Raw genomic sequence first — 20,192 nt, 5'->3', positions numbered from 1 at the left:
GAAGAAGTAGATGATGATCCCAAAAAAATATATTTAGACAAAACCCTCATTCGAATGGTGAGGAATCTTTCAACGACATGGTCTGGAGCATGGAATTGAAATGGCGAATAAGAACAAATTCTGGAACGGTTCTTAACAAAAGTAAGAAAAAATTTGATTATTTATCTTTTAGAAAGTAGTCTTCTTTGTAACCAGATTAATATAAATAATAGCACACAATTTACACATAACCATTAGGGAATGAAACAACAATAATTTTTATTTGTTTATTTCTATTTTTATTGTGCTTTTTGTTAATCGTCTTCATGTTTTCTTTTCAATGATGTTCGATGTGTTTCTGGTTTCTCTTCAACCAGTGATGAAGAAGTCGGACTGAAAGAGCGCGTCTCAATTTCCTTGACAAAAAAAAGACAAACATTCATAAAATTAACAACAAAAATTGATCTCCTAAATACCTTTGGTGAATGATAATATGCGATATGGTGCTGCACCGCCATCCATACTTTGTTTTCTTCAAGCAATTTCTTAACTGCTTCAATATCAGGAGCCATAAATCTGTCTGCATCCAGTGACCTTTAAAAATATTTTTCATAAGCAACAACAAACTTGCGAAGATATGAGTTTAAGCAGTTAAAAATAAAAGCAACCTAAACGAAACTCTTTTCCTGGACATAAAACTTTAAATTACTGTAAAGAGAAATACACTATCTCAGACTTACTTCAATCAAATGTCAAATTTTACATGTATTATAGATATGGACTTTAAAAATAAAGAATAAAATGCTTAGAAATCCTTCAACTCCACAAAAATAAACCAAGAAGGAATTTTTAAAACCGAATAGAACTAATTTTAATTCATGAAATTCTGATATATAAATGGGTATTTGATTTTGAATAAGTATTACGATATTAGTACAAAAGAATAAGTTGAACGAATTTACGATTATTGCTATTGAAAAATTCTATGTGTATCAAATAAAAATTATTTGGCAAAAACAATGCACCTGACCTTGCAACTTTCCTAACTGCTAAATAAACTTCTTCTAATGGAGCAGTTGTTCGAAGCGGCCTCAAAAATTCAATTGCTTGGCATGCAGCAAGCAGCTCAATTGCTATCACATTTTCCACATTTTCGACAATATTCAATGCCTTTCTCGCCGAGAAACATCCCATTGATACGTGGTCTTCTTGACCAGCACTGGTACTAAGACTATCCACGGATGAGGGATGACACATAACTTTATTTTCGGACACTGAGATATTAAAAAGGAATTGGTTTAATGAAATTCTAGTTTTGATATAGGTGCATAGGTATATTAGAATTCCAAAATTTGCTATTACTTTTCACTGTCATTTAATGGCGACTTGCGCCTTCAAAAGTGAAGAAATTCGACAGTAAGAATAGTTCCAGTTACGCGTGCAATATTAATGAGTATTAAAAATGTACAAACTGTTACAAATTTTGCATTTAGCACTTGCATCATTAATATCAACAAAATAATCTCAAATGTAACTTCACCTTTGCAACGAGCAATTCCATTTAAATTGTGTTTTTAAAACGGCTAAGTTCAGACAACAGACAAAAGTAATAAATTTTTGTAGTACGACTTGTTTTATTATTCCGATATACTGATTTTCAAAAAGATAAGAAATAAGATTTTGTTAATTTCTGATAAGCTTCCGTTATAAAGATGCGGAACAGTTACAGAAGCGGATGTGAAAATGAATGCGGAACATCCGTAATTGCGGACGCGGAAGCAGAGGTTTGTTTTAACACTAATAGTGACCCGCTCGCGTTGACATAAATCTAAACAGATACAATAATTTCATATAATTTTCTATCCGCAATTTTATCATCTATAGTATTACGTATTTTTACCCGAAATAAAAATGTTCAGTCTCTGAGAGTATCTGAAAGCGAGACTAGAGTCTCCGCCTCTCATCGAGTCTCTCTGGTGTCGCTGAGAGAGACTGTCGAGAGACTGCCAAAAAAACTGCTTAGCGTCTCTGAACGAGAGACTCGAATCTTTAAACGAAAGACTCGAATCTCTGAACGAGAGACTCGAATCTCTGAATTAACAATTTTATCGTTCGAGTCTCTCATACAGAGACTATGAGAGATCCATAAAAATACCTAGGCAATAACTGAGAGACTGTGAAAGACTGTGAGAGACGCTCTCAGAGACGTTGAGAGACTCTGAGAGACTGGAGAGAGACTTATAATTTTTAGCTTCATTTTTTAAAACAGACATCATCAATTACAGGTTGTTTCTTTAATCTACGCTTATTAAAACCCAATTTTGCTTGATAATTGCAAGGCTTCGAACAAAGAAACAAATAAGGAACGATGTTAAAAATTATAAAGACGATAAAGCATAACGGTTGCTGCTTAATTTCGTAATTAATTATTTCCGACAAAAGCTTCTTCGAAAATATCTTTTATAAGTACGTTTACAGAAATAATAATTCTTAATTAAGGTAAATAGGTAACATTTTTGCTTACCCAGAGCGGCTGAAGTACAGTGAGCAACCATAAAACCAGAATTAACACCACCATCATTGACTAGAAAGGCAGGCAAACCACTTAAAGCTAAAAATAATTAATTTATTATCGTATTACTTTCACTTGTCATTTAAATACGTTCAAGGGATTAAAGAAACATGCACTCAATTGTTTCCAAAATTATGCATATGTACTTGACACTAATTTCAAAGTATATTATTTTATTTCATTATTTATTGATAAAGCTTTTCCTAGTTTTTTATTTTTATCTAAAGACCTTTCTGTCTCACTCACAAGAAATTATTGAAACTATCGGGTTGTTCGGAAAGTCATTTCGTTTTTTCCCGACAGAGGATTTAATTATATTCTTTTGCACCCAACTTCACATTTAAGCCGTATAATTTTTATATGCTTTGAGAGCTCATATAGCAAGGCTTGTGTGTGAAAAATTCCAATTAATTCTACGCAGTAGTTTTTGGTTGGTGCCCTTTTAAATATGGAGAGCGATAAGCAGCATTTTCGACATATCTTACTGTTTTACTACAGAAAGGGTAAAAATGCTGTTCAAGCCAGAAAGAAATTGACTGATGTGTATGGAGAAGGTGTGTTGACAGTACGCCAGTGCCAGAACTGGTTCGCTAAATTTCGATCCGGCAATTTTGATGTCGAAGATGCACCACGTTCGGGAAGGCCGGTTGAAGCTGATAAAGACGCGATAAAGGCATTAGTTGATGTGAACCGGCGAATAACAACACGTGAGATCGGATTGAGGTTAAATTTATCAAATTCAACAGTTTATGACCACTTGAAAGGCCTGGGATTATCCTCGAAGCTCGATGTATGGGTTCCCCATGTTCTCACAGAGAGAAATCTGTGTCGCCGCATTGACGTCTGCGATTCGCTTCTCAAACGTCACGAAAATGATCCGTTTTTGAAGCGCATCATCACTGGGGACGAAAAATGGGTTGTATACAACAACGTCAAACGCAAGAGGTCATGGAGCAAAAAAGATGAACCGGCTCAAACCATTTCCAAAGCCGATATTCACCAAAAAAAGGTGATGCTGTCTGTTTGGTGGGATTTTAAAGGAATCGTTTTTTTTTAGCTTTTACCGGATAACACAACGATTAATTCGGAAGTCTACTGTCATCAGCTGGACAAACTGAATGATGCACTTCAACAGAAAAGGTCAGAACTAATCAACAGGAAAGGTGTAGTGTTTCACCAAGACAACGCGAGACCTCACACAAGTTTGGTCACTCGCCAAAAGCTTTTACAGCTTGAATGGGATACAATGCTACACCCACCATATTCTCCAGACCTGGCACCATCGGATTATTATTTGTTCCGGTCACTCCAAAATTTTTTAGACGGTAAAACCTTCACCTCAAATGAGGAGGTCAAAAACCTCCTCGATCAGTTTTTTGCCAGCAAAGACCAAAAATTTTATGAGCGTGGAATTATGCTACTACCAGAAAGATGGCAAAAGGTGTTGGACCAGAACGGTCAATATATAATTTAATAAAGTATTTGTTTATTATACGAAAACTGTCTTTCATTTCCACAACAAAAAACGAAATGACTTTCCGGACAACCCTATAGTTTCTGTGGAAATGTAGATTAATATAGTTTCCCTTTCTGTTTTTCTAACGGCCGTTTCAAATAGAAAACTTTTAGTAAGAATTATGCTACTCATAATATGTTTTTTTTTCAACAAACCTACAATGGTATCAAAAGCTCAAAAAGTTGAAGTTTTATACGCGTTTATGAGGGAAGCAAACTGGGGTAAGTAACAAATATTACATTTTTTATCACAAATATTATTCTTGCACGATTTTTTTACCTGGATTAATAAGTCTTTCGATTCTTCTTTCGCTCATTGAGGCCAATTCGTGAACCGCAATTCCCAAATAATCCAATACTTTAGCCGGATACTCGCCATGGAAATTGCCCCCTGAAATAATTTCACCCCTTTCTGCAAAAACAATCTGTTACAAAATTAAGGCTTGTTACTTTATCGTAATTTTTGTAATGGGTGATAATTACTGATTGCGAGTACTTTGCGAAATGTTCACTTTACAACGAGAGACTCGTATTAATTAATCATTAATCAATCAATCAATCAATACACATTAATTTTACGTATTACACGTATGTAATATGTATGCATGTGCAAATTAATGTGTGTATCAAAGGATACAGGATTATCAGTTGCGCTGTTCATCTCCGTGTGTATAATTCCTTGTACAAAATCGATGGTATCATGGACAATTCCATGAACCTGGGGACAACACCTTAGGGTGTAGGCGTCTTGAACTCTGTTACAAAAACGATGACTTTCTAAAAATAAATTAAAATGATGTCGAATCAATATCTGAAAATTTTAAGGTTAATTTTAATTTCTATATATTTACTACTACAGATAGAGAAGGTTAGAGATAAAGAGGTGTTAATAGAAAGAATAGGTGAAGAGAGGACTCTCAATAAGAAATAAGTTGGTAGGGCACCTTCTCAGGACTAGTCAGGGACATATTAGAGACAGAAACAGGAGTTAAGAGGAGTAGAGGTAGATCTAGATTAGATTAATGTACGCAAATAATTAAGGATATCGGATGTTCTAGTTTTAGGGAAATGCGAAGATTAGCTCAGAATAAGGAGTGGAGGTGCGTGTCCAATCAGTCTTAGGACTGGAGCATACGTAATCGTAAAATGTAGCATCGTGCTACAGATGGCGTTTACTGCGCCATTTGTAGTATTTTCTAAAAGTCTTAGGACTGTTGACCCTATGATGACCCTTTTAGTTATTATTACCTTCCCACTTATATTGTTTTAGAATTGATTTCTGATTGCATGCTGATAACAAGCAACGTTAAATACATAATTTTTGATACTATCGTCTGACTCATGAATAATCTCACAAGAGCTGCTTCATCTGTTATTGAGAAGCGTTAAAGTTACGTACAAAACTTACCTGCAATTTGAGATGGATAAATATCGGAATGAAGTAGGGCCCTTAAACGTTTGGCAACGGCCACCTGTCCTTTATGCGGCCTGATTTTTTGGACGTCAGAGTCAAAAGCCCTCGAGGTTCCCTTAAGAACTTCTAACGAAAGTGCGGCTACAACATCGGCTTGACGAGCTATACGTAATGCTCTCTCCACCGCCTCTGCACCAATACTCGTAATGAGCTGAGTGCCATTTATCAAAGCAAGACCCTCTTTTGCCTTTAATTTTAAAGGTTGAAGTCCATGTTTCTCAAGAACCTGCCGATTGCAATCCCATTAGTTTATTTAGGTACATCTATGACAAAATGGTGGACAACAATAGGTGAAAATTTTCTTGGAGAGACCTTTTCAATCAAGAGATTAATTATACTTCATTTACTTTCTCTAGCGATGTGCCCTTTCCAATGTCTTGGATGCGCGCTGACAAAAGCGCATTATACTCTCGACTCTTGTTCATTAAACACACCTTTTCATACAGTACCTGCCAAAAGTTTTGTTCAATCATGAATAGTAGTGCGAGTCGAAAACAAGCGTTAAAGCCTTTAATATGTCTTCAAATATAAACAAACATCTCGTTGATATTTTCAGTAGTAAATGGTACCAATAACAGCACATTCGAGCAATGCAATTTTAGTGGATAAAATGGTCAGTTTTTCCGTGCAGTACTGTACGGATTATACGCTCCTCCCCGGTTAAGAATTTGGCCGAGGGTTGTCTCCTTTCTTTTCTGGCCTAGTGCTGTTCTTTTCTACTTTGCGTCGGTCAAACTGAAGGTCACATCGCTACAGAAACTAAACGAAGAATAGAATAATTTTGAATTCCCAGTATGCTCAACGAAGTTGACAATTAAACAATCTACATATTTGTTGTCATTTCTTCCCCAAAAACAATGTCTAAAGAAAAAAATGAAGCTATGTGTGACCCTGAAGATGTCTCACAATTGAGAGCGAAACGTAGGTTGTTGGTTTCACATAAGTAAAAAACCTTTGCCTCATACATAGCTTGATATTTTACTTTATATAATCTAGATACTGCCCCAGCCCTTCTTTGAAAATGTATTTTTTATTACTTCTTTAGCATCTGTCCATCCAGTTTCTGGGCTCCACATTTTTCCTTCCCCAATCATTCCCAATGCCAGGTGAGCTAAAGGGGCTAAATCTCCACTAGCCCCAACGGAACCTTGCTCGGGAACGTACGAAACACAAGAGGCTTAAAAGAAAAATAGTTTAAAAAGTTTGTACTTAAGGGTATGTCTAGTTTTTAAGGGCGAACTAACTATTAAATGCCTTAATCAGTCCCTGCAATGTTTCCAACGAGATTCCGCTGTATCCTTTTGAGAGCACGTTGATTCTTAATGCCAGCAATCTCCTGGCTTTAACAGGACTTAAAGGATTCCCTACTCCTGCGGCATGGGATCTTATTAAATTATATTGAAGGCACCTGAAACACAAGTTGTTGGTCGTAAATAATTAATAGTCTACAAAAAAAAGCGATCGAGTAATCTTCTGCTTGTTTTAGGTATTAATATATATAGTTAATTGTAAACAAAGGAAAACAGGCAGTAATTATTCAGAAAAATTGTTCCCGGAGTTATGAAGGTAAATTTAATAAATAATTCAATGTGTAATTTAATCGAAAATGTAGAAATCGTTCGTCTTTGTCTACAAAGCTTTTGCAAAGCAATAATTAAAAACTACAAAGCTGTAATTGCAAACTGCAAAACTATAAAATCAACACTATGAAGATATAATTGACAACTACAAAACTATGGTTGAAAACTAAGAAGCCATAGTTGAAAATCAAAAAGCTATAATTGAAAACTACAAAGCTGTAACCGAAAGCGACAAAGTTATTATGTAAAACTACAAAGCTATAATTGAAAACTAAAGAGCTACAATTGAAAACTACAAAGTTATAATTGAAAACATCTATTCTCCATTTCTGCCTCTTAGTTTGGATATGACTAAGCAAAGAATCTAGGCACCTAAGGGTTGAAAGGTTTATATTTGTATGAAGAACCTTATATTGAAAATTTTTTAACAAAAAATGTAACTAATTTTAAATAGGCGTCAAAATAGCGAGACAGCTACCCGAATAAAGCACACGCGTAAGGTAAGCGATCGTGCGGAGAGCGCATTCTTGAAATATTATACTATTAATTATCGCTGGAGATACCAAGTTGAATTTTTATCTTATTTGGTTCTATAATGATTCTCGTTGATTATTTGTTTGGCGCCGGCACAGATTCAAAATCAGTTAGTTGCATTAGTTTAGGAGCTTAGTTAGTAACGCCAAAAAGGTTTATTTTCCATTTAATCTATCGCTTTTGAGATTTTCTTTTCCGTCGATTTAAGCATTTGTTAAAAGATGTTTATTTTTCATTTTCTTTGTGGCACAGATAACAATAATGTAGGTGAAAAATAAATCATCTACTATTTTGCTACCTTTAAGGGCAAATTTAACTAAAACCAGCCTGGAGATATATCCTATTAAAAAAAAAAAAAACAATCATCAATAACGCAATACGCAATAGTTTGTAAGAAGTAATGCGTGATCATACATAAAAAAAAATGAAAAAAAGTATATGCGTCTATTTGAGTACCTCCTTAAAATAAAACATGATAATATAATGATAAAATCACAAATTTTATATATATAGTTAATAACCGCATGGCGAACAATTAATCTTACAACTAAGTTGGGTAATTATTCGCAATACTCGTAATGAGCTGAGTGCCATTTATCAAAGCAAGACCCTCTTTTGCCTTTAATTTTAAAGGTTGAAGTCCATGTTTCTCAAGAACCTGCCGATTGCAATCCCATTAGTTTATTTAGGTACATCTATGACAAAATGGTGGACAACNAAAACATGATAATATAATGATAAAATCACAAATTTTATATATATAGTTAATAACCGCATGGCGAACAATTAATCTTACAACTAAGTTGGGTAATTATTCGCCACGTGGTTTTCAACTATTTATAATATTTATCATTTTATCTTTACAATCGTATTGTCTAGATAATTGTATTTATTTTATGGGTAGATAATGTTACATACAGCTACTCGTGTTACTTATTGTTATGACACTAGAATGTACCTACACACCTAGAAACTGCACTATTTAGAAATAACTGACATTTTACTAGTACTATAAAAATTATTGTAAGAGTCGTACAGTCGGCTAACAAGAATGTAAACGTATACCAGGCATACTTTTACAACAAAACATTTCTGGAAGGCAATCAAACAGGGATGCACACTGTCACACTGTAGGGATAGAAATACAGGGGCAAAAGATTAGTATGCTTAGATTTGCAAATGATATAGCAGTATTAGCATCTAATAAGCAGGACTTAGAGATAGGTTTAAATAAAATGGAAGCAGTATTGACAAAACAGTATTGTATGAAAATAAATAAAAGTAAAACAAAAATACTGGTATGCAAGGAAAGGAAACGTAGGGAAAGAGCAAATATAAAGATAGGAGACGAACAATTAGAAAAAGTGGTTGATTTAAGGTATCTAGGAAGTCAGGTAAGTCAGGACGGAAGGAGTTGTAGGGATATAAAGCAGAGGATAGCACAGAGTCGAGCCGCGTTCAATAAAAATGTCACTTTTATGCTCGCGAACGGTTAATTTAGAAGTTTGAAAAAGGTTGTTAAAGGTGTATGTTTAGAGCGCGATACTGTACGGGTGCGAAACATGGACGATGGGCGCTGCGGAAAAGAAAAGGTTAGAAGCCTCCGAAATGTGGGTATTACAAGAGAATTATGAGGATACCGTGGATAGAAAAGGTTATAAATGAAGAGGTATTAGAAAGAATAGAAGAACAGAGGACTCTACGGAAGTCAATAAGAAATAGAAGATAGGTTGGTAGAACACCTTCTCAGGCATGAAGGTCTAGTCAGAGACATATGAGAGACAGAAATGGGAGTTAGAAGGGGTAGAAGTAGACCTAGATTAGATTACTGTTCGCAAATAGTTAAAGACGTGTGTTGTTCTAGTTTAAGGGAAATGTGAAGATTAGCTTAGGATAGGACAGTGTGGAGGTGCGTGTCCAACAACCAGTCTTAGGAGTGAGGACCTTTTGATGATGACCAAAATTTAAGAAATAGGCAATGTGACCAATTCTTTCGCTTAATGGATATTTCCGGTCTTTTTCTCCAACAAGTATGTATTACTATATACAATTGTTGTAATTAACTTACTCCAGTTTATCATGTGGTATAACTACCCTTGCAAAGTTGCCAAATCCAGTAGTAATTCCGTAAACCACTCTTTTCTGTGATATTATGTCGTCAATAAGTTCTCTCGATTTCAATACCTTTTCTTCTGCTTCCTTTGAAAGCTACAAGCAATTTGGTTATTAAAAACTGTAAACATTTATTTCCTTAATATAGGTAAATTTAAAGAATATAAAAAAAAATTAGAAAATACGTAATTGTTTTTCGTTTTGTGAATTTATAAGAAATGTACAACATTATTAAATACTTACTTTAATTTTATATTTGCCATTACCAAGTTCCATCAGTAAATCTGTTGTCAAATTATTACCGTCCAAGATTATACTCTAAAAAATAACTTAAGTAAGTAATTTTAATACTGTAAATGTAAATAATGTCTACGTACCCTTGAAGGTGGTGTAAAGTGTTTGGGGCTAAAGAACTGTTAAGAGAAAACAACACATTTTCTACTACATATTTCTTCATTGAAATCTAAGCTAATTGTTAATCGTTCAAATTATTTTTCCTGGTTATTAAAATTTGTATTTGTGAATTTATAAACACTAAAAGGTAAAAAGGATACATTATCTCTAGGGTATGCATTACTTCCTTTTGAATAGCTGCATTAATGGATTGAAAATCAGAAACCAGAACTAAAAGAAAAGCAACGTAATAAGGAAATATGAAGCCCTACAATGAAGTTTTCCAAAGCAGTGTTCTTGCTAAATATAGACTCTTCTACAATTACCAGAATCAAATTTTCTATCTCAAGTCCACTATTGAAATTCTATCTAATTACTATTATAGCAAAAGAAGGATAATACGTCATGCCATAATTTGTTTATTTAATTTCAACTCAAATATCTGCTCTTTACATTTATTGTAACATTTAAGAACGAATCAAAATTTAAAAATGCATTCTTAGTTACTTTAGGGTTAGTAATTGTAAATTCTATATTAGAAAGTAGCGAATGCGAAAGCGAACTAAACAACTTTTCTGTTAAAATCTAATCTATAATAAGTGCGTTAACATCAAACATTAATTAATAACTCAGTTTTCGTATCTGAATTTTTTGTTTTTCGCAGAGAAAACTAAAACGAAGTAATAAAGTGGATAATATGGATTGCATATTAGTAGACATCAAATATGCCATGTTAAATGTAGGGTAAATTCTCTTTGGATATAGTCAAAAGCCCTAATATTTAGGTAGATTGTGGGCCTACTACAACCGGAATACCGTAAATAAAAGTTCAAAACGAGGAAAACGAATGTATTATCGAATAGTTTTCATATATTTTTGTAGAATATTTACCAGATTTTTAACGTATTTATTAAAGACTTTGAAACAATAACATCTGATAATGACTTTTATTCAAATTTATTCTACTTTATGTTGAGTTTGGCCAGTTTTTTTATATTCTAACTTTAACGTATATATATATATAATTGACTTATGTAAGTAATAGCCCTTACCAATATTAACAAAGTCATTATTTTCCAAAACATCCCTTATCAAATCGTCAGGGTCTAAAATGACACCCCCTCTTGTTTTCCTTACTTCCTGCACAGGAGGAGTTCTGTCAGCAATCGGTTGATGTTTATAAAACAGTTTTTCATATTTCAGATATGCTTGATTACCTAGCCATTTCACAGTCTCTTTTCCTTAAAAAATCCAAATAGTTATTAGGGTACGTACGGAAGTGAGAGTCCCTTACCCTCTTTGCAGGGTATTTGTAACCACTCGCCCTTTACTCTTGCCGAAATCTTCATTTTCAGAAAACTCTCATTGCCAGGACTATTTTCCTTTTATATAGTTTTCAGAGTTTAACTTAATATTTAAAAGTTAAGATAAAAACGTGTAAATGAACCTGCACAATTGTATTTGTAGTACATGCATGACGTGCGTTTTAATGGTTGTCTTTCAAAGGTAATTTAGACACACTACGATAATAACAACAACGTTCACATAAAAGTAATAGATAATACACAAATGAAAATAGCAAAATGTACATGGGGAAAAACTGTCCAACTCAATAAAATGTTTGTAAAACATTTAAATGTTCAACTACGATAGCAACAACAACATATACATAAATGAGATAGATAATATACAAATGAAAATAGCAAAATTATGTATGAAAAAAGAATATGTACTACAATTAAATCTGATACAAAGAATGATTGACGATTAAGTAAGTGTAAATAAAGACACAAATCTTCAAGATATCAACGCAATTTCTGCTTTGAATAATAGTTTTTACACACTGGCCTCAGGTGACTAAGTGGCTAGGAGCCCAATTAGAAAAAACTAAGACAACTCTGTGTTGGCGATTGGCGACTAAACTCTTTTCGTGGGTCGATGGAATATGGGAGTTGTTAGTACTATCTTTTTTTGTATTAGTACTTGTCCCAGGTGCGATGATCGCCTTGTTGCAGGTAAATCCACAATCCAGTTTTGATTTCCTGTTTGCGCCTTTCTGTGGAATTTACTCGGAAATCGCAAATGGTAGTTGTCTTCCAGTACTGGGCCCTTAATTTTTCGCAAGCTGACTTCCAATTCTAGCTGGTGAATTTGGAGCCATTATCTGTAAGGATTACGCGGGGATAACCATAACGATGCAAAACGTCCTGCTTCAGTAGCCGGGTGGCGATGGCAGTGGTGACTGCGCTAATGGGAAATGCTCCAACGGGAGAATAGATCGGTGACAACCAAAATATTTTTTCTTCCCAGGAATGCCCTAGAGAAGGGTCCCATCATGTTGAGGGCGATATCCCATGATTTATCGGACTGTTGGGATCGAAACAGGGCTCGGGTTATCCGTTGCTTCTTGCTGCATTGGCAAATACGGCATTAACAGATGTAATTGGAAATGTCGGTCTTCGTTCTAGCCCATTTGTAGAATAGCGATAGTTGGATCTTGTCACGCACAGGGTTGGGTGTGACCGGTAGGATTTTCTTCCAAGAAGTTATATCGCTGACAAAGCCGTATGATAACTGGGTCCGTTTCTTGTTCTCTCCTGATAGATTCGCGAAGCATTTCAATGCGAATCTGGAATAATTCTGCTTTGACAGAGTGATAGTAGCTGGAATCAATTTGCAGGACAAATTTTTTGTTAAAGCGAAACAGGAAATACATTCCCATAAGTATAGTTGCACAGACCCAGAATTTTTTTCGATTCTTTACGGGTCATGGGAACGGGTGCTTCGGAAATTTTTCTTAAATGGCTAAGGAGTGGCGAGTTTCTCTCAGCGGAAATGCAGTGGCCCAAGTAGACTAGCGTCCCGGAACCAAAAACGCACTTTTTGGGAACGCAAGTAAGGATATGCTACTGTAACCTTTCGAACATCATCAATTGTTCTTCCTATGAACTAGTGAAGACAAAATTTCCTGAAATATCCTGTCAACACTTCGTGTCCCACTGTCCACTGGAAAGAAGCAGGAGCTCTTTGTGGCTGGAAAGGCATTTTCCGAAAGGCGTCACTACCCGAAACTGGAATTCTCCTCCGTCTGAGGCAGTAAATTCTGTATACGGCCAGGATTCAGGATCCATAGGGTTTTGCCAATAGTTGAAATATTGTTGACTTTCCTATTGCCTTGAGGGTTTCCATGAAACGCCACAAAAGGTGAAATTTCGTAGTTTGTAATACTATTTAAGTCCACGCAGAACCTATAAATCGCCGCTTTTTCTGTTTACCATCACGACTGGAGAATGTGACTTTGGCCTACCTAAATACCACTTGAAAGTCTTTTATCAATCCTTAGAACTGGCTGTGGTATTTGGGAGGAAAATAATGTGTTACTAGTCCTTCGATAAGTGTGGCCAATGTGATGGGTGGGTAACATTTTTCGGACCCAATAAATAGTATGACGTGTATCTATGCCAAAATTAACAAACTTTCTTTCAAAATCGCACGTCGCGTTAATGCCTTGCATCCAAGGAACTCCTAGAATGAACTCTTCTTGTAGGTCTTCGGCGATCAAAGCTTAGATCTCTTTCTGATATCCTTTAAGTAGTAAATATGTATAAGCAACGTTGTCGGCTAAACGGGCGCTTATAAAGTTGTGAGATACTCCCTTGTCTAGTTGCGCTTCAATGTACAACTCCTTAAGGTTTAATGTTACCTGGGGCAACCAGGAACCAGATGTAATGTTGTCTTGATTATTTACGACGGCGGAACGTCTGGCCTTGATTGAGGAGGGTAGATGGAGAATAAATTACCATACACTGTATGAATATGAAGGGTGCTCCAAATGTAAGGAATATAGCTGACACTTTTTCTTAAGACAAGTATAAAGAAGTTTCAGGTAAAGATTTTTGGTACATTCATTTGTTTCATAACAAAATGTTTTTTATTCATACGTTCGGATTTTCGAATAGCCAAAGAATTCTTTATCTTTACTTAACTTAATTAACCCATATGCGTAAAATTACTAATTAGTTACTATATCATGAGACTCCAACTTTCATATTTTCGAGCATTGTCCAAGAACAATCAATACTATTTTTGAGAGAGTAAGAATTGTGCTTCGAATCAATTTATTTTTTGTTTTATTTTTTTTATAAAATGGAATGGAGAAATGTTATCTCGATTATGAAAAACATGTTTGCACGAAATTCATTATACAATTGCATAGTATGTTTCCACAATTCTAAATAAATGTGGGCATTGTTCAGATAACATTGTCTTTCGAGCCATTATTTTAATAATATATATTTGTTTATGTACTTAATATTAAAACAACACTTTTTACACAATTATTTATTCTGACAATTGCACACAGATTTCCAAAAATAGTTTATAATATTTATCATAAAAGAAGCGGATGTGTTGTTAATAGACATACTATTGGTAAATTTGTTGCTATTCTAAAAGTTTTAATGTGAAAGAATAAACGCCATATTTTAGGCAAACTTAGCATTTCAGACTTTTTCCTAGAAATACTTTTAATTAATTAACAAATACAGATACATTTTGAGTGACAGATAAGTGAACCAATTATTATTTTATCATCTTTTATACTTGTTTAAGTACGATTTCTCTGTTTCTTAGAAAATTAAGTCTTAAAACTGTGAACCAATTTAAGTCTCAAAATTCATTAACAAAAAAATTTAGTAAAAGTACATATGCCAAGTGGTTTTCTTTTTTTTTCTTTATAAAAATCGGTTGAAAACAAACCTTGTTCTGGTAAAATTACATGAGTACACACCATGCATACCCATTCTCATATTTGTTTAATTAGCTAATAGCAAATCTAATTGCCCCCTATAAATTATTTCTTATTTAGTTTTTAAACAAGATTACAATATTATGATGCTTATCTTGTAGCATGTTACACAGTTACATATGATCAACAAGTCAGGTGAGAGCTAGCAAGAAGAACAGAATAATTTTAATTCAATTTATTCAACCAATTTTTATACGTAAGTAAAATTATTGTGTTTTGACTTCTGTATCTACTAATTTACTATATCTAAATGTGTTTTTGACTTATTAAAAAGTGAGTGAATTATGCAAAATTTTTTAATTTTCCGCTACTTTTTTTTATCCCAAAAATTCACACTATAACTTACTAATTCTCGTATTTATTAGCTTTAAATGAAAACATTGTTATTACAGAATAAAAAAATGCAGTTAGCAAAAACAGTTGATCGCCCACCTAAACTTTAATTCACTTCTCATTTTTTCTATGTCAAAAAAATAGCACACCCTGTATATAGATATTATGTTTTTATTTTGTGTAATGGGTTAGAAAACTGATAAGATTATTATATTTTTTTGTAGAAACCGCATGTAAAACACAAATATGAAATCCTGTATCGCATTTTTTTTATATGGAATAATTTTCCATGCCCGAGCGCAAATTGAGACGACTCCTTTACCCAATAACGACTCCATTATCCCTTTGGAAGGCCAGCCTATTTACAACAAAACATTTTCGGAATACAATCATCCTTATCTTTTGAACATACGATACGACATAATCGAGGGGAACGTCACAACTTTATTAAACGAAATCACATTGGGAAACGTGTACTGTACAAATACATTCATGAACTGTTTCAATTTATCAATATATGACGTTATATCTCTGATTAATTTAACCGACTATACAAATGCAGAGATCGCCGAAGCGTTGTCCACCTTAGACTTAAATATCAGCAATCCAAACGATCTGATCAACAGCTACAATTTAACATGGAACAAGTTTGGTGATTTTATACATTACATAGATACCACAGTGTCTGAAATTTATAATTCGTTCGTCAACATTTTGTCTAGTCCTAATCAAAAGATGCCGGTTATTCTGGACCTGGTCCAAATAAACAGGAATGAATTCTCATCAATTTTCTTGTTCGGTACTGAAGAAGAAAAGCTTGACCTATTGTCCAATGGTACTTATAGCATTGAAATATTTAATCAAATTTTAGAAATTGCAAATCTAACAGACGCACAACTTTTATCAATTGTACCTTTGCAAAAGATGGCGAGAGCAATTGTGGACCGTAAATTTAGTTATAGAGGAATTCTGGATTTCATACGGACGTTAGAAGTCACAAGCAACGATCTAGAGAAGTTCTATCTAGCACTCAACGTAACTTTGGACGAACTGTACTCAAACGAATTGTACCAACAGTCACTTCGTCAACTTCTAAGAATGTTGAACAAACAACAAGTAATTGGTACGGCCATATCACAGCATCAACTCATCACAAGCGCTGCATCCGTCGATGTTTTTTCCGCCGATTTTATTCGGTTTCTGAACGGAAATGTTGGTCAATATTTCACACTTCAAGCGCACTTGGTAGAAAACGATTCGGAGATTGTACCATTATTTTCGGATGCTGTGGTACCCGAAATACTTTCAAAAGAAATAGCCTTGTATGATTTAAAATATCCTCTAGCTCTGTTTACCAAAGTTTCTTTAAATTATAACGGTTCGGAATGGATCAACTGTACGTATCTATCCCAATTGGAAAACGGAAGCCTGTATCAGGAGCAACTGGATGTACAACTGGGAACCAGTTATCTCCTTTCGAAAAAAACAAATGCCACTGTATATGTTCTCGGAAGTCCGGTGTTTTGTGACGATAAAATTCATGGATTGGCTATAGAAGAAGATGAAGCAATGCTCAAATTTACTCCGATGCTTCCTGATGTAGTGGAACCCCCACATCTGATACCCATAAGGGATTCTGCCACTAAATCAATGCCTACGTATATTACAACGTTAATTGTAGCATTTACGGGTTTTAAACATTTCTACCCTTTGATATAGAACCGATGTTTGTTCATTCGTTGTAGTTTTGAAACGTCAGCGGCAAAAGTACCGAATTGTGTATTTAATTTTCATATTCACACTTCTTGTAAAAGATTATGAGATTAGTTTACTTCATTTCATGGTTAACATTATTTATTTATAGCAATAAAGCGGGTAAACATTACTATGTACTTATATATATTAAGCNGAAAAAAGCTCATTATACTCTCGACTCTTGTTCATTAAACACACCTTTTCATACAGTACCTGCCAAAAGTTTTGTTCAATCATGAATAGTAGTGCGAGTCGAAAACAAGCGTTAAAGCCTTTAATATGTCTTCAAATATAAACAAACATCTCGTTGATATTTTCAGTAGTAAATGGTACCAATAACAGCACATTCGAGCAATGCAATTTTAGTGGATAAAATGGTCAGTTTTTCCGTGCAGTACTGTACGGATTATACGCTCCTCCCCGGTTAAGAATTTGGCCGAGGGTTGTCTCCTTTCTTTTCTGGCCTAGTGCTGTTCTTTTCTACTTTGCGTCGGTCAAACTGAAGGTCACATCGCTACAGAAACTAAACGAAGAATAGAATAATTTTGAATTCCCAGTATGCTCAACGAAGTTGACAATTAAACAATCTACATATTTGTTGTCATTTCTTCCCCAAAAACAATGTCTAAAGAAAAAAATGAAGCTATGTGTGACCCTGAAGATGTCTCACAATTGAGAGCGAAACGTAGGTTGTTGGTTTCACATAAGTAAAAAACCTTTGCCTCATACATAGCTTGATATTTTACTTTATATAATCTAGATACTGCCCCAGCCCTTCTTTGAAAATGTATTTTTTATTACTTCTTTAGCATCTGTCCATCCAGTTTCTGGGCTCCACATTTTTCCTTCCCCAATCATTCCCAATGCCAGGTGAGCTAAAGGGGCTAAATCTCCACTAGCCCCAACGGAACCTTGCTCGGGAACGTACGAAACACAAGAGGCTTAAAAGAAAAATAGTTTAAAAAGTTTGTACTTAAGGGTATGTCTAGTTTTTAAGGGCGAACTAACTATTAAATGCCTTAATCAGTCCCTGCAATGTTTCCAACGAGATTCCGCTGTATCCTTTTGAGAGCACGTTGATTCTTAATGCCAGCAATCTCCTGGCTTTAACAGGACTTAAAGGATTCCCTACTCCTGCGGCATGGGATCTTATTAAATTATATTGAAGGCACCTGAAACACAAGTTGTTGGTCGTAAATAATTAATAGTCTACAAAAAAAAGCGATCGAGTAATCTTCTGCTTGTTTTAGGTATTAATATATATAGTTAATTGTAAACAAAGGAAAACAGGCAGTAATTATTCAGAAAAATTGTTCCCGGAGTTATGAAGGTAAATTTAATAAATAATTCAATGTGTAATTTAATCGAAAATGTAGAAATCGTTCGTCTTTGTCTACAAAGCTTTTGCAAAGCAATAATTAAAAACTACAAAGCTGTAATTGCAAACTGCAAAACTATAAAATCAACACTATGAAGATATAATTGACAACTACAAAACTATGGTTGAAAACTAAGAAGCCATAGTTGAAAATCAAAAAGCTATAATTGAAAACTACAAAGCTGTAACCGAAAGCGACAAAGTTATTATGTAAAACTACAAAGCTATAATTGAAAACTAAAGAGCTACAATTGAAAACTACAAAGTTATAATTGAAAACATCTATTCTCCATTTCTGCCTCTTAGTTTGGATATGACTAAGCAAAGAATCTAGGCACCTAAGGGTTGAAAGGTTTATATTTGTATGAAGAACCTTATATTGAAAATTTTTTAACAAAAAATGTAACTAATTTTAAATAGGCGTCAAAATAGCGAGACAGCTACCCGAATAAAGCACACGCGTAAGGTAAGCGATCGTGCGGAGAGCGCATTCTTGAAATATTATACTATTAATTATCGCTGGAGATACCAAGTTGAATTTTTATCTTATTTGGTTCTATAATGATTCTCGTTGATTATTTGTTTGGCGCCGGCACAGATTCAAAATCAGTTAGTTGCATTAGTTTAGGAGCTTAGTTAGTAACGCCAAAAAGGTTTATTTTCCATTTAATCTATCGCTTTTGAGATTTTCTTTTCCGTCGATTTAAGCATTTGTTAAAAGATGTTTATTTTTCATTTTCTTTGTGGCACAGATAACAATAATGTAGGTGAAAAATAAATCATCTACTATTTTGCTACCTTTAAGGGCAAATTTAACTAAAACCAGCCTGGAGATATATCCTATTAAAAAAAAAAAACAATCATCAATAACGCAATACGCAATAGTTTGTAAGAAGTAATGCGTGATCATACATAAAAAAAAATGAAAAAAAGTATATGCGTCTATTTGAGTACCTCCTTAAAATAAAACATGATAATATAATGATAAAATCACAAATTTTATATATATAGTTAATAACCGCATGGCGAACAATTAATCTTACAACTAAGTTGGGTAATTATTCGCCACGTGGTTTTCAACTATTTATAATATTTATCATTTTATCTTTACAATCGTATTGTCTAGATAATTGTATTTATTTTATGGGTAGATAATGTTACATACAGCTACTCGTGTTACTTATTGTTATGACACTAGAATGTACCTACACACCTAGAAACTGCACTATTTAGAAATAACTGACATTTTACTAGTACTATAAAAATTATTGTAAGAGTCGTACAGTCGGCTAACAAGAATGTAAACGTATACCAGGCATACTTTTACAACAAAACATTTCTGGAAGGCAATCAAACAGGGATGCACACTGTCACACTGTAGGGATAGAAATACAGGGGCAAAAGATTAGTATGCTTAGATTTGCAAATGATATAGCAGTATTAGCATCTAATAAGCAGGACTTAGAGATAGGTTTAAATAAAATGGAAGCAGTATTGACAAAACAGTATTGTATGAAAATAAATAAAAGTAAAACAAAAATACTGGTATGCAAGGAAAGGAAACGTAGGGAAAGAGCAAATATAAAGATAGGAGACGAACAATTAGAAAAAGTGGTTGATTTAAGGTATCTAGGAAGTCAGGTAAGTCAGGACGGAAGGAGTTGTAGGGATATAAAGCAGAGGATAGCACAGAGTCGAGCCGCGTTCAATAAAAATGTCACTTTTATGCTCGCGAACGGTTAATTTAGAAGTTTGAAAAA

At 34.2% G+C, this 20,192-nt stretch overlaps 2 protein-coding genes across 2 annotated transcripts; one reads left to right on the top strand and one right to left on the bottom strand.

Annotated features, from left to right (window-relative positions):
- Positions 1-252: 252 nt before the first annotated feature.
- On the bottom strand, positions 253-11,655 carry LOC108735428 (histidine ammonia-lyase). Its single transcript, XM_018467385.1, has 15 exons — positions 11,454-11,655; positions 11,212-11,400; positions 10,321-10,390; positions 10,144-10,171; positions 10,010-10,084; positions 9,723-9,862; positions 6,785-6,948; positions 6,578-6,717; positions 5,475-5,766; positions 4,704-4,843; positions 4,347-4,491; positions 2,504-2,590; positions 1,010-1,253; positions 456-573; positions 253-395 (listed from the first exon to the last, which is right to left on the bottom strand). Exons 1-15 carry the CDS (start codon positions 11,506-11,508, stop codon positions 294-296), a joined length of 1,989 nt encoding a protein of 662 aa, XP_018322887.1. The 5' UTR covers positions 11,509-11,655; the 3' UTR covers positions 253-293.
- Positions 11,656-15,052: 3,397 nt separating this feature from the next.
- On the top strand, positions 15,053-17,201 carry LOC108735431. The gene is made up of 2 exons (XM_018467389.2): positions 15,053-15,162; positions 15,524-17,201. Exon 2 carries the CDS (start codon positions 15,546-15,548, stop codon positions 17,016-17,018), a length of 1,473 nt encoding a protein of 490 aa, XP_018322891.1. The 5' UTR covers positions 15,053-15,162; positions 15,524-15,545; the 3' UTR covers positions 17,019-17,201.
- The last annotated feature ends 2,991 nt before the right edge of the window (positions 17,202-20,192 follow it).

The sequence above is a fragment of the Agrilus planipennis genome, unplaced genomic scaffold (genome assembly GCF_000699045.2).
Source record: "Agrilus planipennis isolate EAB-ADULT unplaced genomic scaffold, Apla_2.0 scaffold40, whole genome shotgun sequence".
NCBI classification, from domain to species: domain Eukaryota; kingdom Metazoa; phylum Arthropoda; class Insecta; order Coleoptera; family Buprestidae; genus Agrilus; species Agrilus planipennis.
Note: the sequence above shows the minus strand (reverse complement) of the source record. Positions and strands in the feature narration are given on the sequence as shown.

Excerpts from the sequence above, each read along its gene's own strand:
- LOC108735431 (XM_018467389.2), top strand. The coding sequence starts at position 15,546 with ATGAAATCCTGTATCGCATTTTTTTTATATGGAATAATTTTCCATGCC.
- LOC108735428 (XM_018467385.1), bottom strand. The coding sequence starts at position 11,508 with ATGAAGATTTCGGCAAGAGTAAAGGGCGAGTGGTTACAAATACCCTGC. Across the intron at positions 10,172-10,320 it reads ATGCATACCCTAGAGATAAT|CCCCAAACACTTTACACCAC; the intron begins GTATCCTTTTTA and ends ACAGTTCTTTAG. Across the intron at positions 6,949-9,722 it reads ATACCACATGATAAACTGGA|GTGCCTTCAATATAATTTAA; the intron begins GTAAGTTAATTA and ends CTTGTGTTTCAG.